General features: G+C 43.0%; 3 protein-coding genes across 5 annotated transcripts; 2 read left to right on the top strand and 1 right to left on the bottom strand.

The window, feature by feature from the left end:
• Positions 1-222: 222 nt before the first annotated feature.
• LOC143517738 (mitochondrial ribosome and complex I assembly factor AltMIEF1-like) lies at positions 223-3,018 on the bottom strand. Of its 2 annotated transcripts, none has more exons than XM_077010524.1 (2): positions 3,000-3,018; positions 223-466 (listed from the first exon to the last, which is right to left on the bottom strand). In XM_077010524.1, the coding sequence occupies exon 2, from the start codon at positions 433-435 to the stop codon at positions 223-225; it is 213 nt and encodes a 70-aa protein (XP_076866639.1). In that variant the 5' UTR covers positions 436-466; positions 3,000-3,018. The 2 variants fall into 2 exon arrangements, with proteins under 2 accessions (XP_076866639.1, XP_076866638.1); XM_077010523.1 differs by lacking the exon at positions 3,000-3,018 and adding an exon at positions 1,661-1,755.
• LOC143517736 (uncharacterized) lies at positions 2,684-11,245 on the top strand. 2 transcript variants are annotated; one of them, XM_077010519.1, is made up of 4 exons: positions 2,684-3,369; positions 5,012-5,456; positions 5,849-6,247; positions 6,670-11,245. In XM_077010519.1, exons 2-4 carry the CDS (start codon positions 5,013-5,015, stop codon positions 10,558-10,560), a joined length of 4,734 nt encoding a protein of 1,577 aa, XP_076866634.1. In that variant the 5' UTR covers positions 2,684-3,369; position 5,012; the 3' UTR covers positions 10,561-11,245. The 2 variants fall into 2 exon arrangements, with proteins under 2 accessions (XP_076866634.1, XP_076866635.1); XM_077010520.1 differs by lacking the exon at positions 2,684-3,369 and adding an exon at positions 3,388-3,579.
• Positions 11,246-15,125: 3,880 nt separating this feature from the next.
• mpst (mercaptopyruvate sulfurtransferase) lies at positions 15,126-17,834 on the top strand. Its single transcript, XM_077010525.1, has 2 exons — positions 15,126-15,840; positions 16,997-17,834. Exons 1-2 carry the CDS (start codon positions 15,252-15,254, stop codon positions 17,293-17,295), a joined length of 888 nt encoding a protein of 295 aa, XP_076866640.1. The 5' UTR covers positions 15,126-15,251; the 3' UTR covers positions 17,296-17,834.
• Positions 17,835-25,990: the final 8,156 nt, after the last annotated feature.

Here is a 25,990-nt window from a genome sequence, read left to right on the forward strand (position 1 = left end):
GTTGGGGAGACAGTGGAGCTGAACCTGACCCTAGGCTCGTTACTACACTGAAGAAACAAGCACGATCCATCACACCCTGCAGGGAACTCCTCAAGAGGACGGACCTCACTAATGTACACACCTCCATCATCATTAGGAGGTGTCTAAGAGCAACTTTGCACGCATACCTGCTACTGTTCAGAGCCCTGGTGGTGTTGGGCCTCCACCCCCTGCTGGAGTGGGCTAGACTAGCCCACCCAGGCGGCTGGTGAGGAAGAACTGGCCCCTCTTCAGTGCGTCCTCCTTCTCCCCCGGGGCGCTGAGCGCTTGGCACCGTCTGAACTCCTGGCTCACGACGCGCTGGTAGTAGTTGCGGTCGGTGTACTGCAGGTGGCGCCCTGCACGGAGCAGTGCTCTGTACAGCTCCAGCACGGCGCTGCGAGACCAGCCGCCCATCAGGGACAATTCACACTGGGCCAAGATACACCTGGGCCCGCACACACACACACACACACACACACACACACACACACACACACACACACACACACACACACAATAAATCACTGGATCCTACTGCTAATCTTTAATCCACAGATGATGGACCTATAGATCTTCAATTTTAAATAGGTCTGTTTTTATCATGCATCCAAAGAAACTGGTTAAAATAACAGCGTTAGAAGCTCTTACATTCAAAGATTTCACTGACATGCATAATAAAAAAAACGTTCAAAAACGTGTTTGAAAGGATTCAGATTTCAACACCTATAAACCATGCTGCAGGGACATTATAACCCTACCAGCTGGAAAACTTGTCAACCATATGACGATAGACTGAACCAGCTTTATTTATCAGTGGCTACGATGAACCACCATACCTCGAGGTCATATTCTATTACCAACTATCTTTTATACATTTAGTTTGCACCACAAACCAGTGTACCAGATGAAATAAACAACTAATAAAATGAACTGCTAGATAGCAAGCCTAGGCTATACGATTTAAGTTCAGGCATGTCTGTTTAAAGCAAGTAAATTAGTTAACCATATTCATGCTCTCTAAACACAGAAGACCTACTAGTAAACCCAGTAGACCTACTAGAAGACCCAGAAGACCTACTAGAAGACCCAGAAGACCTACTAGAAGACCCAGAAGACCTACTAGAAGACCCAGAAGACCTACTAGTTGACCTAAAAGACCCATTATTAAACCCAGAAGATCTACTAGTGGATCTAATCGACCCATTATTAAACCCAGAAGATCTACCAAGACCTAAAAGACCCATTATTAAACCCAGAAGACCTACTAAGACCTACAAGATCCATTATTTAACCCAGAAGATCTACCAAGACTTCTCGCGTCCGGCCGCAGTGTCTTCACATCATTCAACCTTAAACACTACTGTTAACTGGCAGCTAGTTTAGTTTCCTACTATGATGGAGTAAGGATAAACAAGGCGGTTCAGGTGTCCTGGTGTTGAGGACATTAGTGTGGCCTGTGCTGGACACCAGACCCCAACACAGAACTACGACCAGCGACATTAGTCAGGACTGCCTCGACACTCATGGACAGATACATGCATCTTTAGTTTGTTAAAGAAACCTGAACCTAAAACAAACTAAACCTGTGTAAAGCCAGTGCGGAAGTCTTGCGCTTTTAGTAATGGTTAGTGAGACTCACGTTTGATTATATTGACTTTGTCCTTTAAAACGCAGCAGCAACCTTAGCTCCGGCGCGTTACACAACACCCCGGAAGAGGAACTTCAGCTCACCTTCTGGTCAAAGATAATTATTTCCGGGGCTTAACAATAAAAGTATAGTCTGTTTAAAGTCTAAATGATTAGAATATAAACTGTATATTTCAATGTAGTAATAATCTAAATGCAATACATCTTAAATGTAAAAGTATTTTTTTATCTTAATACATATATAGATATTTTTAAAAATATATAAAAGTCACCCTTTAAGAGCTCTCTGTATAGTTAGTGCAATCTACTAAACATCTGCGATATTAATAAAACCTTGTACCATTTTTAGAAATTAATTAAGTAAAGTTTCAAGAAGTTACAGTCCATGCTCTTGTTCCACCAATTACTCAAAAAATAATTCTACTTGGCTTACATGTTCTAAATATCAAAGCCTGGTGGCTGCAATAAACTCTCTCTCTCTTTCTTTCTGTAGCTGACTGCACCAGAGAGTGAGACTACACATCCATTTTACAAAAAGACAGAAGATGAAACAGAGCAGAAAAAGTGCTCTGAATCTTGGAACTATCATAGTGATGCCAAGCTCCATGGCATAAGATCACGAGTGACCACGTGTACATGCAGAGACAGCAGACCAACAGCCTTACATACACTCACATGATGTGAACAGTTACAGGGTTGCCAACTGAGACACACGCATTTGACCGTTTTCACACGCTCTCACGCCACAATTCCGATTTCTCACGCCGAAAAAAATCTAATTTATTTACCTCTGATCCATATCAGATTCAATGAGTTACTAGTTCGCTCTGGCGCCAACCACTGGCAATCGATCGATCGCTATATAACACTTAATTTGTGTCCATTTTACACCCCGCCCGGTAACAATTTACGTTCGCCACGTTCCAGGTTCAAATCTCACTCCGAGTGATCTTCAAAAGTTGACAATCCTGCAGTTACCGTACCAGCCCAGCAACTTCTGGCCTCTCACAGCTGATACATCTGACTCGAATAATGACACTTAAGTGAATTTTACCTGATTACAGAGTGCACAAGTAAGGGAAAATAGCCCTGTCCCATTAAACTGTTAGGCCAGAACTGGTTCAGCAGATTAGTTGATCCAGATATATCGAGACTCTTCTTCATACCAAACCACTTCAAAGTATTATAGGCTGTTGTACTAAAAATGAAAGACACGATACACTGGGTTCTGAGATTGTCATTCGAATCACTTGTTAGAATACAGTGGCTGTATAATCGGATTCCTTGGTACTTTATTTCTACAACTGAACCACAAATAATAATGAACTAACCATCCCTGAATAAACGCCAGGGTGACATCAGAAGTGTTCCTGAACCACGCGTACGTGCTCCATTAGACGTTCCATTACAGATTTATGACCGCTTCTCTCATGCTTCTGAGATAAGGAACCATAGCATCTACCGTCAAAGTATCTACAAGTGGATCTTACTTTGCTCTGGAGTTTCAGATTTTTCAGTGAAGACGAATGCTTGTGTGATAACTTAGCCAGAGATACAGTTAGCCTGTTTGGAGACAGGAAATTGAATTCTTTAATTGGAGTCACTGGGTCTGTATTACCGCTCTGCTTTTGTCACGGGGAGCAAACGTCTTCTCTTGAGTTTTCTTCACCACACGTTCCTGTGAGTCCCTTCAGAGCTGAGGTGAGTGGAAATTTATACAAACTGAACCTGTCTTTATATGGCACCAGTAGTATTTGGAAAGATTCCTCACAACCCTCAGTTCAATATTATGACTGCACTGCAGGGTTATACTACAGATGCAGACACTTGAGTCTGGTGTGGTGTAACAGATTTATTATGATTCACTGAATGTTATAGGACAGTGGTTTTGCCTTCTTTGGATGTAATAATGTAAGTTATTGTATATATGACATAAGAAACAAACTATTCACATGCATATTTATATATACATATATTTATTTTCCTTTTTACCACACATAGGATTCAATGTCTAAAAGCAAAATGTGATTTATGTAATGTGAGACATATGTAGTGTGTGATATATGTAGTGTGACATGTATTGTGTGACATATGTAGTGTATGTAGTGTGTAATGTGTGTACAGTGTGAGATATGTAATGTGTGGTGTGTGAGAGATGTGTAGTGTGTAATGTATGTAGTGGATGACATATTTAATGTGTAGTGTGCAATGTGTGTAGTGTGTGAAGGCTTATTGTGGTCTTTTTAAACTTTATAGTTAATTAAAGTAGCAGAAATGTGTTAACTGATCGATTTGGTAGGTAATATTTTTATGCTTTTCAACAATATCTATATATTTGTGTGTTGGACACTGTTTTTATCTATACATTGTCTCAGAAATGTGTGTTGGACAGTGTTTTTTTTCTATACATTGTCTCAGAAATGTGTGTTGGACAGTGTTTTTTTTTTTTTTTCTATACATTGTCTCAGAAATGTCTAGACCCCATACTGATGGTGAAAAAATTAAAGAACAATAGCTAAGGTCACTCCATTAGCATCACAATTTCAGGTCAATGTGCGTTTGAATGAGCAAATATACCAAGAAACCAGTAAAGAGGATGAGAGAACTGTGGGAAGTGTAGGCATGTCTGTACAGACAAAACTGCGTTAGAACACTTGGGTCAGGCAGCACAAGCAAATTTCCATGCCAACTTGTATCACAAATACAACAATTACAGTGTTTTCCTCATTGCTGTAGCAACGTGGTGGGGAGTGGGGGACGCTGTTCATTTGGAAGCTCTTGAGCACGTGTGTGTGGTCACACTCACCATACTGTTCTGGAGTCCCATTTTGCCAATTCTAGGTGCATTCCTTTGCTCACAGGACGCCTTGTGTTGGTGACCTGTGGTAACCTCTGGAGACAATGATGAACATATTGAATTACAACCTAAACAGTAATGATGCAGCAGATCTCGTGCAACCTGAGAACACAGAGTGGCTGTGATCATTCAAATGTGGTTCATGATTCACCCATATTTATCATCACCAAGAATTAAGAGTTCAGTGAATTACTATTATAATCAGTTTTAGCCCATGACTGCTGGTCTTATAACACACTGACCATTTTTTTTTGTATTAGTACATAGGGTATGATGGGTGAGTATTATAAGCGTATTATTTGCTGTGGTGTCTGGCATGATGGTCTTTTTATGTGTTCTTTTCAGTTTTGTAAGTATGTATTTTTGTACTGAAAGAAAGATGCACAATATGAAACTGCAGTTCCTTTTTTCTGTTGTTGTTATGAAAAAAATAAAGCTTTGTTGGCCGTGGTCTCACATGTTACGGTTTGGTTCCCTTCTCCTCAGAATGGCACTACTTTACCCTGTTCCACAGCTGGACACCACCATGAAGGAAGTAAGCCGGGTGCTTCAGCTCATCCTGAGCCCCGAGGATTATGGCCACTACAGGAGCGCCCTCTCCCAGCAGACTGAGGTACTTCAGGAGGTCCATGAGCAGCTGGCATCCAGAGCCTCGCTCCACGAGAACTGGGTGACCGAGCAGTTCAAACAGCGCCTGCTCTCCTGTCGGGACCCCCTGCCCACGTCCACAGCCATCCCCTCCGTCCTCCCCTCGTCCAAGGCCAATGGGGAGGGGACACAGCTGGAGAGGGCTACAGCGCTGCTGTGGGCCGTGGCTCATCTGTACAGTGAACCGTGGCTCGTCGAGGGCGATGTACCAACAGAGCGCACGCAGCAGTCTGAGGTCTTCTCTGCCAGTCGTCTGCCAGGAAAAGAGCAGGATCAGATAAAGGTGAGCCTGCCATATACAGCATCTCTAGAATATTCTGTGATTTCCCAGAGCATTGGTACCATGCCTATCTAGTAGTTAGTCTGACTAACTTAATATACTACTAATCAACTGCATCAATTGTGTTAAATATTGAAATTACATCTGGTGACTTGACTAGGACTTGAAGTTTAAAACTTGGGACTTGACTCGAGACTTGATTGTGAAGACTTGAGACTTACTTGTTACTTGCAACTTAGTGACTTGTTCACATGTTTGGTAATATCTAACAACTAATGTGAAGTAACAAATTTGCTCTGCAGGTAAAAATTTCACTATGTCCCATCCATGTTAGCTTCATGTAAGAGACTTTGAGTTTGCATACTTCCTCAGCCTGGACTTTCTTTTTTCCTCAGGTGTATCCAGACAGCCTCCATGCCATTGTCATTTGTAAAGGAGGTATAGTCCCCATTCAAATCTTACAAAGCCCAGGATCAGGAACCACTGCCTCCCCGTTGCCCCTTTGCGACATCTACACCCAGTTAGCTCAGGCAACGTGCCCGCAGCCTGCTTCAGCTGCGCAGGACTCGCACCTAGTCTGCGCACTATCTGCCCTCCATCGCCATGCTTGGTATACGGTCAGGAAGGAGATACTGGAGACTGGTGGTGAAGCGGCAGAATCCCTGGGTCTGATGGAGAGTGCCATTCTGGCACTGTCACTAGAAGACTGTGCAGCTCCAGCTGACCTGGCAGACACCCTCAACACTGTCCGTCTGGGCGGTCTGAGCAGCCGGGGCCTGAGGTACTATGACAAGGTACGTCCGCTCCGGTGCACTCGATAGCTAGCGAGAAACGTTATTCAATGTGGTTCAAGCTAAATTCCTTTTACTTATCAAAGAAAGGGTGTCTCTTTTTTTTGCTAATTTGTTAAGTACTTCCAAGTAGGACCTTGCATTTTGAGGCATGGAGGAATACTTAAAATGTATCAATTTCAATATTCTGTGCAATTTCTCAATGCACTAGAGTAACAATAAATTGCGGATCCTAATACAGGTCTTAACCAAACTAATTGCCCTTGGAGGAATTTAAAAGTAATTAAATGTAATTAGTAAATATTATTATTTCTGTTAATTATGACCTAAAACCTCTGTATGGTTTAAACCTAGAAAATGATCCATTAAGTTCACAAACATGCACAGGATGAAGAAACTACAACTATAATTTTTTTTCTCCACAGGTACTGAACATTGTGGTTTTCAAAGACTGTGTAGCAGGTATGGTGTTTGAACACAGTGCTGTGGATGGCATGGTTGCTGGCCTTGTGGTTGAAAGTGTATGGAAGCTCTCGGAGTCTCAAAATATAGAGCATATGCGGGCTCAGGTCTTGGCAAATAGGTCAGAAGGAACCTCCTTACGTCCTCTTCAATTCCCACTGCAAAGTAATAGCACACCAAGTCGTCATCTCGAAAGCCTTCCACAATCAAGCAATCCTATGGTGACCTTTGAGGTTTCATCTTATCCTGATGCTTTCACCACTCTAAGGGCTCACAGAGGTTTATATGATGCTTGGATTAATTTCGCTTTGCAGCTCTCTCTGACACAAACCCTTGGCGAAGCAGCTGCCGGCCACATCATGGTGACTCCCACACACATGCGGCATTACAAACATGGTCGCTGTGATCCAACTTACTCTGTCACAGTGCGGTCTCGCCAACTGGTTGCTGCACTGGCTTCCTGCACTGGGCCAGACAACAATCCTCATTTCACCATGGAAATCTTCCAACAGTTCCACTTGGCAATTTTAGAGCACAAAAATCTCATCAAAGCCACAAAAAGTGGCCACGGGGTAGGGCCTCATTTAGCTGTCCTGCGCAGTAGTATGTCTCAACACAACCCACTGAAGAAATTTCTAGATCTTTTTGGATGCCCCTCCATCTACCTCACGGGGTCAGATCTGATGGAAGGCGTGGAATGTGCTGTGGGCAATGTATATGCTACTGACCAGCTGGCTGTCACTTACCTGGGCAAGAAGGACAAAGTTCGTCTGATACTGAATGGGAAGGGAACCTTTGCAAGTGTTTTGGTAAAACTCAAACACTGTCTTGACCTAAACCTAAAGCTGGTGATGCTTCTTGCAGTAAGGTATGCAATTGCTGGGCAGATGGGTGCAATCGAGTGTCTCTTGCAAAGAAAAGAAGGACAAATAAATGCCAACAGAACAGAGGATTTCACCAAAGTTGCTGATCAGAAGGGATGGAAAGTCATGCATGACCAATCTTTAGATTCTGCTGCTACAGGAAAGCCAAATTTCACCTTAGTTATTCATGGAGGGGCAGGGGAAGAAATAATGCTGTGTCATAAGGTGATTGACATAATTGAGTTTGCCCTTCACACAGCCCTGACACTGGGAGCACAAGTGCTGTGCCAAGGGGGTAGCAGTCTGGACGCGGTGCAGCGGAGTGTGGCTGCTTTAGAAGACTGTTTCTTATTCAATGCAGGTAAAGGCTCAGTGTACAACCGAAATGGCCAGCATGAAATGGAAGCTACCATTGTGGATGGGCATCAAAAGAATTCTGGCTCGGTGGCTTGCCTGCGCAGCGTTAAGAACCCAGTCAACGCAGCTCGCCACGTCATGGAAAAGAGTTCCCACTCTTTACTGACAGGAGATGGTGCCGAGGACTTTCTGGAGAGTCTTTCTGAGAAAGAAAGACAAATGAAACCAGAGTACTTTCACACTGATGTCAGATGTAAGGAGCTGGCTAAGAAGCTAAGTGGCCATGAAAATAACCACCCCCAAACTGTAGGTGCAGTTGCTCTGGATTCTCGGGGCAAGCTAGCAGCGGCCACATCTACTGGGGGGATGACGGGCAAGTGGAAAGGTAGAGTTGGTGACACAGCAATTGTGGGGGCAGGAATATATGCTGATGACAAACTTGCGGTGACATGCTCAGGTGACGGTGATGCATTCTTACGCCAGACAGTTGCTCATAAGGTGGCTAGCCTCTACAAACTTAAAGGCTACAGTCTAAGACAGGCCTGTCAAGAAGTGATTTATGACAATCTAGAGGCAAAGTGTGCTGCAATCATTGCAGTTGACCATAAGGGGGAGGCTGTAATTGAAACCAATGCTGGAGTGATGTTTGTTGGTTCCATGGTCAATGGTCTTGCCCGAGCTGAAGTCTTCAGACCCATGGTGAACTGCGCATACGTGATTTGGGAAACTGATGAACTGGTTGCTCATTTGCATACTGAACCCTGGACCCCAGGATCCACAATTATCACTCGAAAGGCATTAAATGGACCGAACAGCATCTTTCACTTAAGTGTACCTGACTACGTAACCGTGTTACTGGGTGCACAAACAGTTGCCAACTTGCTCTGTGAGAAACTTGGTGTGCACCGCTGTGCCCTGGTGTTCATGCCCCAGCCAGACCAGCCTGCTCATGTTAAGATTTTGCCTCTTCATGGACTAGAACCCAACTGGGAGACACATCTTGCAAGGGAAGAGGAATTTCACATATATGATCCTGGTTACTGCAGTTCCAAGAGTGGCCCACGCTGTGAGGACGCTTGCTTAGAACATGTACAGGAAAAAGTCAGGGCTCAGCTCCCAACACCCAATGCTCCATCTTGCTATGATTTCCATGGAGATCCATGCCATGATGGCCTTTACTCACGCATCGTGAGAGGGGAGGAGCAACAGTGGCGTGTGTGGGAGGACAATGAACACGTAGCTTTTCTGACACCATTCCCTAATACTCCTGGCTTTACAGTTTTGGTGCCTCGAAAGCCACTAACAAGTGACATTTTCCGTCTAGACAGGAATGATTACACAGCCCTAATTTTGGCCACTTGGAAGGTGGCTCACCTTCTGCAAGAAGGGATGGGTGCTCGAGGAGTGGCTCTCGTATTTGAAGGGCTTGAAATCAACTATGCTCATGTTAAGTTGATTCCACTTGTTTCAAAGCCTGGTAAAATGACTCAGACAGTGCATTCTGAGTTCTGTCCAACCTATCCTGGATATGTGTCTTCTGTCAATGGTCCTCCAGCAAGTGAAGAAGCTCTCAAAGAGATCCACATCAAAATCATGTTGACCACTCCTCCTCGCACTTGGGAACACCCCCAAAGTCATTCCACATTAGCCATCAAAAGCCAGTGGTACCGCAATCTCTTTCAGATCCAAAACACTTTATTCCACAGCACAATTGAATACTTCAACAACAAATGCAAGTATGCATATGCTCTGACACCAATCACAACTGACTCAATTTCATCACCAATGGGCCTGGGGTCAGATTCTGAGCCTGTGCTTGTCAATGTGCTTGGCCAGGACATGTACTTGGCTGACTCTATGCAATTTGTGCTCGAATACTTCTTGCGATTCCAGGAAGGATTACCGGGGACATATTACATATCTCCCAGTTTCCGTGGAGAGGACCCCGATGCTACTCATCTAAACCAGTTCTATCACATTGAGTGTGAGCTGCTTGGTGATATGGATGCAGCTATTGCTATAGCAGAAAACTACTTATCCCACTTGACTCATGCAATGTTAAAGAGACACACCAAGATTATTCTGAGTGCAGCAGGAACACTGTCCCATGCCCAAGATCTACTGAAACAGTTGGAGAAAGGCCTTCCAAGAGTGACTCTGGACCAAGCCGTCCTAATGATGCCTTCTTCTGGCTGCCTGGAGTGGGTTCAGGAGGGGCAGCCACAGCTTGGAAGAAAGCTGACCCGTAAAGGAGAAAGAATCTTGATTGAAAAGTATGGTGGTGCTCTTTGGTTGATGGAAATGGATCACCTCGGGGTGCCTTTCTACCAGGCTTATGTTGAAGGTTCTGGCAGAAGCAAAGCAAAAGCAGCTGATCTCCTCTTGGGGTTGGGGGAGACAGTGGGCCTTGGAGAGCGACACCCCACCGCTGAGATGGTACAAGAGGCCCTTCAACACCATGCTATACCAGAGAAATCTTATAAATGGTACATTAACATGAGGCAAATCAGTCCCCTGCTTACAAGTGGGTGGGGTATGGGCACAGAGAGATATCTGTGTTGGCTCCTACAGCACAGTGATGTTAGAGACATGCAGATCATCCCCAGATTAAAGGCAAAGAAATACATGCCTTAAAACCATGATCCAAGAGAACTTAGCTATGATTTTATGAATAGCTTAGTTATGAAATTAAGAGATATTCAAACTTAACTGTGCTTTAAAATCTGATAATAACTACCAAACATTTAAGAAAATATAACGTTTTGTGGATTGTACTTTCAAACATTGTTTTATATTTTAAGTGTTAAGTCATTTTTTTCTTCCAAACACAAGGCATTTATTTACTAACATGATTCAGTACAGTAATCACATATACTTTAGCACAGAAACTACAATAATTGGAAAATATGGAAACATTCTTCATCATTAGGACTAAACATTACCTTTCTGAGAACATAGGGTTTGTATTTTGTAGTCCTCAAATTTACCTGTTTATGCTCCAAATAACAGGTTTCCCATGGAGGCAGGCATGTTTAAAACAGATTTAGTAAATAATCTTTGTAACCTCCAGGCCACTAGGTGTCTGATGTATGTATCATAATGTAGACGGATTATTGGAATAACAACTTGTTGCTCCTGTAGGTCATTCTGTAATAACACAATGCAGAATTCTTGTGAATAAACTGGGCTGGTTTACAGATGCATTCGCATATCTTTTGATATATTCCTCAAGCTGTTCCTCAGCTAATTTATTTGACTTGTTTTTATTCTGTGGCTTATGTAGAAATATCAATAAACAACGTTTAGTTTAACCATGTAACATATACATGTTGACCTCCTGCCTGTCCTCTGTCTCATTCTCTCTTTCTTCTGGGAGCTGTTTGAATGAACAAAGACTTTAAACAGATCATGACACAATAGGACATTTCAGGTATGGTGAGAAATGGGCAATCGAGTGAGCTACTCGAGTCGAAGTCGCACTTAAGTCGCCTACAAAAAGACTTCAGCCTTGAACTGAAACACGTCTCTGATGACTCTCGACTCGACTAGGACACATCCAAAATAACTCGTGAACAATAAAGGTTAGTCCATTATCCAGGTGCTGCATGCAAGTTATAGAAAAATACTGTCTTTGTGCGTTTATGTTGCCATTATTCCTTAATTTAGTTGCCGTGATTTGGGATATTCTCAACGGTATTGACAATAAGAGACAGAAAATGCACAATACGTGGAAGTGGCCATGGGTGACCCAGAACAATAGGAGCTACCAATTATTACCTACGGTAGTATATTCCCAAACAGTTATTTTCCATCTCCTATAAGCTTATCCTGGTATTGACTTGAGACTTGACTTAGATTACAGCCTAAAGATGACTTGATTTTTGCGACTTTTGAACATCTGTGTAACTGTCATTGGTAGTAACATTTCATCATTTTATCACAAGTGGCCAACAAAACACTAATCTGTGTCAGCTTCATGCACTGATGCAGAAGACGACTCAGGAAATTACATCTTCAGTCCCAACAAACAAAAGTTATTTATTGATAAATGTGTGAATACCCACATACAAATGCTGAGAATGTAGGAAATGCAAGTTATAGAAAAATACTGTCTTTGTGCGTTTATGTTGCCATTATTCCTTAATTTAGTTGCCGTGATTTGGGATATTCTCAACGGTATTGACAATAAGAGACAGAAAATGCACAATACGTGGAAGTGGCCATGGGTGACCCAGAACAATAGGAGCTACCAATTATTACCTACGGTAGTATATTCCCAAACAGTTATTTTCCATCTCCTATAAGCTTATCCTGGTATTGACTTGAGACTTGACTTAGATTACAGCCTAAAGATGACTTGATTTTTGCGACTTTTGAACATCTGTGTAACTGTCATTGGTAGTAACATTTCATCATTTTATCACAAGTGGCCAACAAAACACTAATCTGTGTCAGCTTCATGCACTGATGCAGAAGACGACTCAGGAAATTACATCTTCAGTCCCAACAAACAAAAGTTATTTATTGATAAATGTGTGAATACCCACATACAAATGCTGAGAATGTAGGAAAACGGAGGGAGAAAAGATAAAACTAAAACACTCCTCCACAACAATAAAACACACCTAACGCTAATAAACCTGACGAATAGACACAACTTTATGAACAAATCACATACACAAAATTTTACTGTGAACAGACACCAAACCGCCTCACGACCATTGTCATCTATGGCAGTGCCACATGCCAACCATAGGGGGCGCAGCGCGGCCACCGACAGTCATTTCAACACAGATTACTGTGATGTCTCAGGGTTGCCAACTCTCACGCATTTGACCGTTTTCACACGCTCTCACGCCACACTTCCGATATCTCACGCCGAAAAAAAATATCCAGTTTATTTACCTCAGATCCACATATATGATTCAATACGTTACTAGTTCGGTAGCTCTGGCGCCATCCACCGGCGATATAACACTGAATCTGTGTCCATTTTACGTTCGCCACACCCCGCCACCCCCCCCCCCCCCCCCCCCCCCCCCCCCCGCTCAACAAAATAGTGATGGGATTTTCGGCTCTATTTTGAGATGCGGCTCTAATGGCTCTTCTTACTGTGGAGAGCCGGCTCTTTTCGGCTCCCCATATATATTTTTTACATTATTAATTAATAGCTTAAACCTAATTTTATTACACTTTGTTTCATTATTGACATTATTAAGCACTTGTCATGAGTAAAAATGCTGCATAACAATGCTTTATAAATAAAATTTTTATTATAACCAATTATTAAATTATCACAAAATAGAACGCAATACAGCTTGGTCAATTGCCTGCCGTTTCCACAAAAAAAGTGGAGACTTTTTTTTCAGTGTTTTCCCACCACATTATTAACTGAAAGCTGCGTGTGATTGGTCAGATGTGTGGAGCACACGCTTGACATGCGGGCAGTGGAGACATTCTTTGCAGTGTTGTCCGAAACGATATGTGGTAGTATAAAGAAACACCCCTCAAAAACAGGGGAAGGAACATTTACCTGACGAAAATTAATGTTGCATTGTGTTCCAGGTTAAAAGTGCTAAAGTAGGCTAAAGTAGGCTACTTGAAAATGTAACTGTATTTTGTTTCACAACAAATAGATGTCTGACTGAATCGATGTGATAAAAAAGCGAATTATTTCGAATAATTTCGAGTATATGTATAAATATTTAAGTTTAAGGTGCTGGGAAATATTGAAAATGGCCTTTTTCAATATTGAAAATTGACGTACAAGTGCTTAAATTCCACCTTGTAAAGGTGTATGAAGCCGGCATACACGACTTTGTTCATTGCGCTGAAGAGGTGCACGACCTCGCTTCGCACGGGGGTCCTCGCGCAGGGGCGGGAGAAGCGGAGCCACCGCGATTGCGTCATTTTCGGCGCACGGACCCTCGCGCAGGTCGCGACTTGCCAAGTATGCTCTACTAGTGATGGGCAAATGAAGCCTCTTGAAGCAATGAAGCTTTCCAACCCTTTGCTTTGCAAAAAGGTTCATTACTCGAGGCTTCATTCATCACTCACTAGTGACATCTGCTGGTGAAACTGTAACAGCCTCGTCATTCAGTTGGATCATACTTTCAACAATTTGTAAATGCAATACTGTCACAAAGTTTCCATCAAACTCATGTTTAGTAACAGGAGAATCAATTAAATCATACTTAATTGTCATGTTTTAATTATTAAAATGATTTGTAGCCAATCTAATCCTTGACCATTAGTGGTTGTGTTGGGTTTTCTTGTATGTCATGAACGTAGTTGACAATGAAGATATGTTGTACTTTACTATATTGGGAATTGAGTGGTTGTTGAGGCAGACTGAATATTTTGAGTTAGAAACTGATTAAAAAAAAAACAAAATGTGTTTTAAATAATTGCTTCTTGGGGGTTCTAGATCTGGTTTGGTAGTCATGGCCTGGTGGTTAGGGAAGGGAAGTGGTTATGGAACTGGTCTTGTAACCGGAGGGTCGTGGGTTCGATTCCCAGACCTGAGGCCATGACTGAGGCGCCCCTTAACCCTCAATTGTTCACTTATATAAAAATGAGATAAAATGTAAGTCGCTCTGGATAAGGGCGTCTGCCAAATGTAAAATGTTTTTAACATTACAAATAAGGTTTGCCTCTTCCAATGGTTTTTAGTCTGTTTTTGATGTGTGAATCTGATGTACATCCTGATCAAACAAAAAGAATTTAGAACGTTCCAGATTTTAAATTTAACCACCTTCTACAACACGAAGCAACAGGGTTCATAGCGCTTTTATTTTGAAAAACGATACGCAAAATGAAGCAATGACGTGGCCGATGTAATGCGAGGCCTCGTTTGTTGCTGATCACGTGATTTTGCTCAATCTAACACAAGCTCCGAAGCGGGGCTTCATCGGACACGCCCCTTTTTACTCGGTACACGCTTCGAAGCGTAGCTTCAGATGTCCCATCACTATGCTCTACCACTGGCAGAAACAGAGCAATACGCGCAAGGAGAGGGAGAGACAGCGAGGCACCGGAGGACAAATAAAAACGATGTTGGAAAAAAAAACTGTGGTACTTGCAGAGCACAAGCGCAATACTGAAGGAAAAAGCGGCTCCCAAATAGGATCCTAAAACGGCTCCCATTGTGGAGCCGGTTCCAATCGTTCACTTTAAAGAGCCGGCTCTTAGAGCCGGATCGTTCGCGAACGACACATCACTACAACAAAATACACTCGCCACCGGCTCCAGGTTAAAATCTCACTCCAAGCGAACGTCAAAAGTTGGCAACCCTGTGTCTTATTTGTGCAGACGAACTGAATGTCATGGCCGGTCAACTGCGGGCTCTCGTTAGCGCGAAGTGGTTAGCCGATGCAGTCAAAAATAACAGAGTAGGGCCGAGTTTACGAATTGTAGACGCGTCCTGGTACCTGCCCAAACTTCAGCGCTATGCGGCGGAAGAGTTCAAACGAAGCCACGTACCCGGAGCCTCGTTTTTCGACATCGATGAATGTTGCAATAAAGCATCTCCGTACGAACACACGCTGCCAAACGCGAGTGAGTTTGCGGACTACGTCGGGGATTTAGGGATTGGGAATAACACACACGTCGTTGTTTACGATGGCAGCGACTTCGGCTCCTTCTCCGCGCCTCGAGTGTGGTGGATGTTTCGGTTTTTTGGCCATAATTCAGTGTCGGTACTAAACGGTGGATTCAAGAATTGGCAACGGGAAAGTCATCCGGTCACGGATCAATACTGCAAACCCGAGCGCACCAACTTCAAAACTTCGATAAACGCCTCCTGGGTGAAAACGTACGAAGACGTGCTGGAAAACATTACAAGCAAAAAGTTTCAGCTCGTCGACGCCAGAGTTGAGGGGCGATTTCGTGGGACTGAACCAGAGCCACGGGAAGGTAACACATTTGTGTCAAAAATAGATATTAGATTAATTAGGTCTAATTGTATTTTAGGCAAAAGCCAGATTGGTTTTTAATTCAGTTAAACTGATGCATGAACCTCAGATGTGTAAGCAATACGCTTTATTTGTGTTGCCCCGTGTAACCACAGCGCAGTTCACTCAGTGAACCTCACAAAGGTGTCATGAGACTTATAAATTGAGTTATGGGTGTTGGGACCAAGCAAAACCTAAATTTGTGCAGTGCACGGGGACAACAGGACCCACATTTTATTTGCTGACCTCCACTAAAGTCTCCTTAATGGACTTTGCACCCGTGTGCAGTGTAACCTAGGGGCAGTTTCACAACTTTGATCAACACTGCTTACTGCATGAAGAGCAGTGGTAGTACTGAATTACTGCATGAAGAACAGTGGTAGTACTGCGTTACTGCATGAAGATCAGTGGTAGTACTGCATTACTGCATGAAGGTCAGTGGTAGTACTGCATTACTGCATGAAGGTCAGTGGTAGTACTGAATTACTGCATGAAGATCAGTGGTAGTACTGAATTACTGCATGAAGATCAGTGGTAGTACTGAATTACTGCATGAAGATCAGTGGTAGTACTGAATTACTGCATGAAGAGCAGTGGTAGTACTGAATTACTGCATGAAGAGCAGTGGTAGTACTGAATTACTGCATGAAGAGCAGTGGTAGTACTGAATCTTCCTGACTGATCACTTGTGTGCACGTCTGAGAGTAATTTAAGATAAACCTTTATAAAGATAAGATAAACCTTTATTGATCCCACGAATGGGAAATTCAGTTTCCCCAGGACCCCGGTGTAAAGCACCGAGTACCTAGAGTGGCCACACTTCAGGGTGCCGCCGTACAGATTAGGGAGAAACAGAGATAACATTGGGAGGAGACAAAAAAAATATGACCACAGATTATTCTCACAACAGGACAACAGTCTGTGTGCATGCAAAAAATCCCCATAGCACACACAGCATTGATAACACAGCCTATAATTATAGGCTGATATATATAATGATATATATAATATATAATGATTATATAATTACAGCCTGATAATTATAAACAAATGTGCACAAAGACATATGAAGTTCCTACCCAAAAAAATATCAAAATGCATCTGCTTCTCCTGTTCAGGCACAGAACCTGGCCATATCCCTGGCTCCGTTAACATACCGTTCCCCTCCTTCATGGACTCGTCTGGACTCGAACGGCCTGTCGAGGAACTGACTGAGATTTTCCATCAAGCAGGAGTCAACCTGCAGAAGCCCATCTGGGTCACCTGTGGCTCAGGTGTGACAGCCTGCCACATCGCCCTGGGCGCGTACCTGTGTGGACACAAAGACGTGTGCCTTTACGATGGGTCGTGGACTGAGTGGTTTGCCAAAGCTGCCCCTGAACACATCATCTCGGAGGGTAAAGGCAAACAGGTGTGAAGGGGTCAGTTTAAACCCAGCGGTTAGGAAGCGGCCCACGAGAGCTGTTACACAAGATTGTGTAAATTTATCAGTGTATATGGCTTTAACTTAAATTCCCTTATTGCCTTTGCCTGCTGTTTATAAGACTGTGAAGCTCAAGTTTAAGGCCTTGGGAGTGAACGGTTAGTAATGTGACTGGGGTTATATGCAGTAATCACTGTGACGTGGTTCTCAACTGGAAGAACGCTAAAGGATGAATTATGTTACTGATGGCCACTGAAGTTATGTAACATGACGGTTTACCACATGACAGCACTGTCTGGTTAATTCACACAGGTCTAACACACTTACTGTAATGTAGTCTTCATAGGCTGTTTGGTATTATGAACTTAATTATAGACTTCGTTTTTGCAAAAGGACTCTTGAATCATTTCTGCATTGATTGTATATCTGAAGATACACCTGAGTAGACTACAATGTTATTATTTTGCCCTTGTGACATTCAAAGTCTGTAATATTAAATGTTTAAAATCGTTTGATTATACTGTAACCTTTCTGTAACTTTTACAAAAAAATCAATAAAATTGTAAGAGCCATCTTCCAGAATGGTCATTTATGTTTACCTGTAAATGTATAGTGTTGTTCATCTGCAGTACAATAGTAGCGCTCGACTCCACACGCTGCGCGCGACCCTGTAACCAGGCTTTACTCTGCCACACTTTTAATGGCCGAATAAGGAAGACGATGTTAGTCGTCCACTGCGATGCCTGAGGGTCCTGAAGAAGGAAGCAGGTCCGCCTTGTGCCCGATTGGATTTTTCCACGACATAGTTGTTTACATTTTCTCCAATACAGGGATTTGGAGAAAATGGATCAGTTAACTAAACTGAATTCTCAAGCGCAGGACTGTAAAGACACGTGCTTCTTTTTTTTTCGGAAACTGACTGCCTATAAATTTGACTGTTGCCCAGGGCTCAAGTTTTGGATTCATGTGAGAGTGTGAGAGTTGTTGAGCGGGGGGGGGGGGGGGGGGGGGTGGGCATAGATAGATATGGATCAGAGGTAAATAAACTAGATTTTTTTTCTCACCGTGTGAAATCGTAAGTGTGGCGTGTGAAGACGGTCAAATGCGTGTGTCACACACTCAATGCGTGAGATTTGAGAGCCCTGCTGTTGCCGTTGTTTCGGAGTTGGAAAAGGTGAACATGTCAGATACGATAGTTGGCTACATTAATATATTATAAACTCTCTAGATTAACTAGTTAGATGTTCGTGCAGATGTTTTATGTATGCATGGCAATTGCAGCTTCCTTTTTATTTGCTGGTGATTTGTTCAATCAGACGAGCTCTCCGTATTTCTCACAACTAGGTGGTGGAAACAGGGCCTGTGTTACGGTGAATTCAGTTCCCTTTGTTCCCCCAAAACGGCAAGTGTAAGTTTTTAATGGGGGGGGGGGGGGGGAACCGGGACAGTCCCGGGAAAACCGGGACAGGTGGCAACCCTAGTTGGCACCCCTAAATTTTTTCCAGAAAATGAAGTATTTCTCCCAGAAAATTATTGCAATTATACATGTTTTGTTATACACATGTTTATTTCCCTTGTGTGTATTGGAACAACACAAAAAACAGGGAAAAAAAAGGCAAATTTGACAATTTCACACAAAACTCCAAACTCGTTAGCACAAACGAATGAGACCAGTTTGGAGTGATTTGGATGGGGGGGGTAGTGACATCACGCGTGTGAAAAATAAAACTACTGTAACTTTACAAAGCAAGTGATGGAAGCGTTAATTTTGACAGCACAAACGCGGTACATTCGACTGAGACTAGTTTGGAGTGATTTGGACATGGAGGGGGGGCTGCATGACGTCACATGTCAGAAAATGTATTTTTAAATTACTCAAAAGCCTTAATGGCACAAACGGGCACAAACCCGGCACAAATGAACTGCAGTGTTATTTCAGCATTTTGGGTTTGACGGGGGGCCAGCTTCACACAGGTCTGGGACGAAACCATTTTACAGTCCAGCTGCTGTGGAGAGGAATACTGCACTGGTGCCTGTAAGCCAGCACATTACTTGCGTTGGCAGCTAACCTATCGCTTCTTTAACTAGGACATTGTTGAGATATTGTTTCCAAGCACTTACAAACTACTAATTAATGCTGCAAACTGAATTTCTGTTAATGGTTGTAGTAGGTTTCTAATTACAAAAAAAGTGTCTTTGATCATGCATGCAATTATTTATATGCCCACAGGGAGGCCAATGAGTCATGTCTGGTATTGCTATTAGTAGGCTGTCGCAAGAACGCAAAGCCTGGAGGAAAGATCACGACATCCATGATGACTGAAGATGGGTAGGAGGCCATGTAAAACATCACACTGATTGGCTTGTTGTCTCTCTGTGGGACAGTGGTGACAGGTGGACAGTGGTGATTGAGGGACAGTAGTGGCTGACAGTAGTGACTGAGGGACTGTGATGACCGGGATTGTGGTGACTGACCGTGGTAACTGTGACAATGGTAACTGAGACAGTGGTGCCTGTCATATGACGTTTAGGGTAATTCACTTGGCATCTTGTATAGGTCATACTAAGGTTGAAAATCTCCTGGTTGACTTACACAGGTAAGTTTAAGCCTCCAATTTTCCACCCGAATGTGTATCCATCTGGCACAGTGTGTCTGTCCATCCTGGAGGAAGAGAAAGACTGGAGACCAGCCATCACCAAACAGGCATAAGAGTGCACACACACACTCACCATCAAACATGTACGAGAGAACACACACACTCACCATTAAACAGGGAACACACCATCAGACACACACTCATAATCTCTGTGTTCTGCCTCATCTGTTCCTCACACACAGAAAAATGCTCAGATATCAATCAGTTAAACAGCCTGAGCATAAACCCACACACACGTAGTGGCATGTGTTGATTGGAGAGGAGAGTGATGCACACCTGTCCCTCATTACCTGCACACCTTATTTTAGGTCACAGGTCCTGCAGGTCGGCGCTATGCACTCCTTGAGCCCAGATGAGTGAGTGTGTGAGCTGCGTTGTCTGCCTGCAGTCTTTCCGTTCGCCAAGTTACAGACTTTAGAGCATACTGCGCCTCCAGTTGTGATTGCCTTCACTACGAGCATCTGGCTATTATTGTCTACTTTTGAGTGTTACTGTTATTCCTGTGCAATGGACATTAAGGATTCTACGGCACCATACTCAGTGTCTGCCGTTCCGCCATATCCATTCTCCTCTGAACCCTGGCATCAACAAGGCATTTACGCCCACAGAACTGCAGCTCACTGGATATTTTCTCTTCTTCTGACCATCCATTCCATCTATCCATTTTTATCTGCTTATCCGGGTTCGGGTCGCGGGGGCAGTAGCCTAATCAAAGAGGCCCAGGTTTCCCTCTCCTCAGCCACCTCTTCTAGCTCTTCTGGGAGTATACTGAGGTGTTCCCAGGACAGCAGAGTGATATAATCTCTCCAATGTGACCTGGGTCTACCCCGGGGTTTCCTCCCAGTTGGTCATGCCCGGAGTGCCTCCCCAGGGAGACGCCCAGGTGGCATCCGTACCAGATGCCCGAACCACCTCAACTGGCTCCTCTCTATGTGAAGGAGCAGCGACTCTTCTCTGAGCCTCTCCTGGATGGCCGTGCTCCGTACCTTATTTCTAAGGGAGAGCCTGGATACCATGTGGAGAAAACTTATTTCAGCTGCTTGTATTCACGATCTCATTCTTTCGTTCACTGATAGAGCGAGGGCTATAGGTCCTGGCCCGATGATGCCAACAGGACCACATCATCCGCAAAATGAAGATGTGGGATGCTGACAGGGGCGGATCTAGAAAAATATTTATGGGGTGGCGAGAGGGGAGCAGGAATCTTTGAGGGGTGGCAACATAAGGCATAAGTATATATTCTGAATTTAAACAAAGTTTGATGAGAAATAGTATACTGTAATCAATTTCTGTAGTTTTCACAGCATTATTACTGTAAAATGATCAAATTCTTACTGTAGAACCTGTATACAGCATGTTACTGTAAATCTGCAAAGCATCATGGTCAAAATTCAGTGGCAGGTGAATTCTACAGTAAATATAATTTGCTGTGAATCATAATAGCCTACAGTAATTTTGAGTGGGATTTATTCAGCAATTTAAACAGAAATCCACTTTTGCTAATGGTAGGCAACATCCACACAGACAGAGGATAATGTCTTTATTTCCTTCATAGCTGATACATGTTGTGTAGTTCGCTGTATAACTATACATATAAACCCGCGATGAAAATTAACACGGGTTTATATTAACCCGCGTTGAAATCACTGTTTTTATTGTAGGCACGTACACCAGCAGCCAGTCTTCTAGTGCTAATGGTTAGATCAGCTAACGCTACTAGCCGAGCCTTTTTTAGCTCGCATCTTTCAGGTAATAAACAGTCAGTCTGTGTGGAGGTAGTAACTGGTACTAAGCGAGATAAATAGCATTGAAAACTTTGCTTTCATCAGTTTATTCCAGTATAGTGTAAATGAAGCCGGTGTTTATCAGCTCTCACTTCCACCACTCTAAGGTGCTCTGCTACATAATCCTACACTACACTGGGAGAGGGAAACGTTAGAGAGGCACCTTCCTTAGCTGCTAATGTGCGTTAAATTACCAAAACTTACACATCCATATCTATGGCCCCGTCCACACGACGCCGGAGGTTTTTTAAAAACGGAGGTTTTTGTCTCCCGTCCACACGAAAACGGCGTTTTCGGTCACCGAAAACGGAGGTTTTTGAAAACGCCTTCCAAGGTGGAGACTTTTGAAAACTCCTCGGCGTTTTCGTGTGGACGGGGAAAACGCATGTTTAGGAAAACGCTGACGTCACATAGGGATTCTGCGCATGTCTTTTTTTGTTTACATTCGCTCAGCTTGTTCAGCATGGACACGCAGCTGATACGCAGCCGTGAAACGCTGCAATTAACATGCCAGCCCAGTAGAGGGCGATCGTACTTCCCACAGAATGACATCAAAACACTTGAAGAATCAAATCAAATATACATGTCACAAAGCGCTTTACAGGATTTACAAAGTTAACAATGCTGTAGCGTGTAGTGCGGATGGTTGATTCAGGGAACGAGGCATTTTGAATACTTGCTTTCTTTATTAGCGAGCAGCCCTGTTTTCAACCCAACGGGTAATGCTTGTGAACTCGGACTTACACATACATTGAATGCGTGCGGGGTATCGAATGAGTACGAACACACGGGGGTGGTAGGTTTGACAGGCACATTAAAAACACTCATACATACATCGATTAGAAGCTTACATTGTATAGACACATTCATCACATGGCATTTTATCACAAGCACATTACAGACATTATAACACTAAACTTAGCGACCAAATATGACACGAAAGGGATTATGGGAATAGTACCGCCCTCCTAGCGGTCCCAGTGAAAAACGTGTCCATACATTTATCACATCAAGGCTAGATTATTGTAACGCTGTTCTATCTGCTCGTCCAAAGAGCTCTATTTCTCACCTACAGAGAGTTCAGAACGCGACTGCAAGGGTTCTGACCCGCAGGAGAAAGAGAGATCATATTACACCTGCACTCCACTCACTCCACTGGTTACCTGTCAGCTTTAGAATAGATTTTAAGGTTCTAGTCATCAAATCAAATATATTTGTATAGCGCCTTTCTCACTATAACTGAGACTGTCTGTCGTGACAGGCCAAAGGCATTTGCGGTCTTTCGCAGCCTTCCTTCATCGCTGAGGTAGTAAAGCGTGCATGCAACCTTTTTCAGAACGTCCACAGGCGATCTCATAACAGTTGTTTCCCCTTCGATATAAGGTTGAAGCATTTCACTTAAAGACACGAGGGACTCTCTAGACCAGTGGTTCTCAAACTTTTTACACAAAGTACCACCAACTGTCAAACGAAAAACCTCCACGTACCACCCCCCCCCCCCCCCAAAAAAAAAAAAAAAAGAAAAAGCTGTTTGGCGAGTTTAAGTTGTTGACGGGGGGTTAGCGAACGTAAATTGTTACCGGGAGGATGTAAAATGGACACAAGATAAGTATTATATCGCGGTGGTTGGTGCCAGAGCGAACTAGTAACTCATTGAATCATAGATGTGGATCAGAGGTAAATAAACTAGATTTTTTTTGTCGGCGTGAGAAATCGGATGTGTGGCGTGTGAAGACGGTCAAATGCGTGTGTCTCACGCTCAATGCGTGAAAGTTGGCAACCCTGCTCATTACACACATATGTTATAATGTAGTTCTCCTGTAGTTCGTGTTGGTAGGGGTTTACAGCACAAAAAGTCTTCGTGCGACATGCCCTCATACTCATATCGCACGGAAACGAGCAAGTTGGCTAAATCTGCGACATCTATGGATTCATCTAACTGCAGTGAGAAGCATTTACTCATTTTAATTCTCTCGGTCAATGTTTGTCTGACGTTGTTCGCCATTTCATCAATTCTGCGAGTGACTGTGTCGTTTGAAAGATGCACCAGATCGAGCTGTTTAGCGACATTTTCTCCGCAAATAATACGAGTCATCCCTTTTAGTTTCTGAATTTCAGGACTTGTCATAATTCTGTTTTAATTAAAAAAATGTGTTGTGTAAAAAAAAAAAAAAAAAACTCAAAGCATCTTTTATTTTCCGAGCTCATCTGGCGTACCACCGCGGGGTGCTCTGCGTACCACCAGTGGTACGCGTACCACAGTTTGAGAACCACTGCTCTAGACATTCGAAAATTTTCTCGCCACTCCTCGGCAACAACTATTTCATTCTCAAAATTGTCCCACCATGTACTAGTTCGACCAGGTCTTCTCCAGAATCGCCGTACACGATAAGGTAGGGACTTGGATATCCCCGCATGATAATGATTGAGCCGCGGCCATTTTTCTCCGGTCGCGCTGTCTAAGCGAAATCAGTCATCGCAAGTGCGCGGTAAAAAATCGCTGTTTTCATCGGTTTTAGGAGGTTCTTCCCAGAGTTTTGGTAATATGACATAATTGAATGTCCACTTTCTCTCATCCCGTTAGAAGAATTCGCATTTCGTGCTCCTGTTTCTTTTTGAGCCTGCTTGAATTTTAACTTCGCGTTTGGACCGTTCAAAAACATTGTGGGACTGTTCAAAAGATATTAATAGATACGTGGACCGTTACATTATATTCTTGTTTATTGTTTCCTTAAGTTTTATCCCAGTCTGTACAGTTTAAAATAGTTTTTTAAGGCTCCCAAGACAACGTGTTGGTCCGATGAACCATGATAACGGCGGACACGGACTAGCCACACGCTAAAACTAGCGCACATTTCTTGATCACAGGTTTTAGGTCAATTGCATTAAAACAATAGGGCCGATTTAAATGTGAATATCTTTCGACTGGCTTGATCAAATGTGACAATTGAGGCATCTTTTTTTAGTTATATTGTGCTGCATCTAATAAAACTAAATAAAAATTTAAATGTGATTAAATAATTTTGAAAAAAATGTCCAAGTCCCTAGATAAGGTTTGTACCTTCGGGTAGGACGATTTGAAAAAACTGAACGCAGCGCATTTAGGCGCCTCCGCTGTGTTATGTAATGCGAAAGTAACATTAAATTACACTGTACACATGTTAATAATGCGCCAATTGCAGTGACAACGAAAGCAATCACGTATGGCGTTATTTCTGTGCCAATAGTCGAGAGCACATTTTTTAAGTGCGAGAGCGTGATTCACGCAGCTCGCACGGATTTTCTTTGTTCTCGCGCAAAATATTAATGTGCTCTCTCATATTTACTCTGCTCTCGCTCAGATTCGCTTTGCTCCACTACAAAACCGCTCGCGCGCGCTCAGATTTATCCTGCTCTCGCACGAACATACTCTTCTTCCGTTTACTGCAAGAGTACCTGGCTGCAGACCTCCAGCAGGAGGCACCTCCACGCTGGGGCAGGAAGTGACGCACCTCCACGCTGGGGCAGGAAGTGACGCAGCTCCAACGTGAGGCTGGAAACGGAGACGCGTCTGGCGAAACGGGTGTCCTTGTATGGATTTACGATTCAGATTTACATAAATAATATTTTGCTTCGCGTTTATGTTTATCTATGTATCGATTTATTAACGTGGGGCTGGAAACGGAGACACGTCTGGCGAAACGGGTGTCCTTGTATGGATTTACGATTCAGATTTACATAAATAATATTTTGCTTCGCGTTTATGTTTATCTATGTATCGATTTATTTTTATTTATATTTTATAAAATATCTTTGATATTAGCAGAGCCTAGATGAATGGAACTCAATGCTAGAAATACCGATTAAAAACAGCTAGCTAACTATCCACTGGGCCAGGACAGATGAACGTATTGTGCTTAAAAGCAAAAAAAAACAACAACTTTCCTCTATATTTCAATGTAGTAAACAGGTTTAGGCAGTAAAGACGCTAGTGTATTAGTGCTACTGTGAGCTCACTGGTGCTGGAGAGGCACCCAGATCATGTTAAGGTTTAAAACGATTAAAAACGTTAAATAATATTTGTTACTGAAACACTAGATATTGTTCTGTGTTGAGAAAATTGCTCAAAATAACCCATATGATTCTAAAAAGTGGGATATTATTTTGTATATTATCTGTAATGTTGATCGGTTGTTCAATAAAACAGTATAATAAAAATTTGTGGTTTTCGTCTGTAATTTGTTTTTGTAAAACAACTATAAAAGTGTG

The sequence above is a fragment of the Brachyhypopomus gauderio genome, chromosome 6, assembly GCF_052324685.1.
Source record: "Brachyhypopomus gauderio isolate BG-103 chromosome 6, BGAUD_0.2, whole genome shotgun sequence".
Taxonomy (NCBI): Eukaryota; Metazoa; Chordata; class Actinopteri; order Gymnotiformes; family Hypopomidae; genus Brachyhypopomus; species Brachyhypopomus gauderio.

Coding starts and splice junctions, on each gene's coding strand:
- LOC143517736 (XM_077010519.1), top strand. CDS start 5,013: ATGGCACTACTTTACCCTGTTCCACAGCTGGACACCACCATGAAGGAA. Junction 5,457..5,848: donor AAGAGCAGGATCAGATAAAG/GTGAGCCTGCCA, acceptor TTTTTTCCTCAG/GTGTATCCAGACAGCCTCCA. Junction 6,248..6,669: donor GCCTGAGGTACTATGACAAG/GTACGTCCGCTC, acceptor TTTTCTCCACAG/GTACTGAACATTGTGGTTTT.
- mpst (XM_077010525.1), top strand. CDS start 15,252: ATGGCCGGTCAACTGCGGGCTCTCGTTAGCGCGAAGTGGTTAGCCGAT. Junction 15,841..16,996: donor TGAACCAGAGCCACGGGAAG/GTAACACATTTG, acceptor TCTCCTGTTCAG/GCACAGAACCTGGCCATATC.
- LOC143517738 (XM_077010524.1), bottom strand. CDS start 435: ATGGGCGGCTGGTCTCGCAGCGCCGTGCTGGAGCTGTACAGAGCACTG.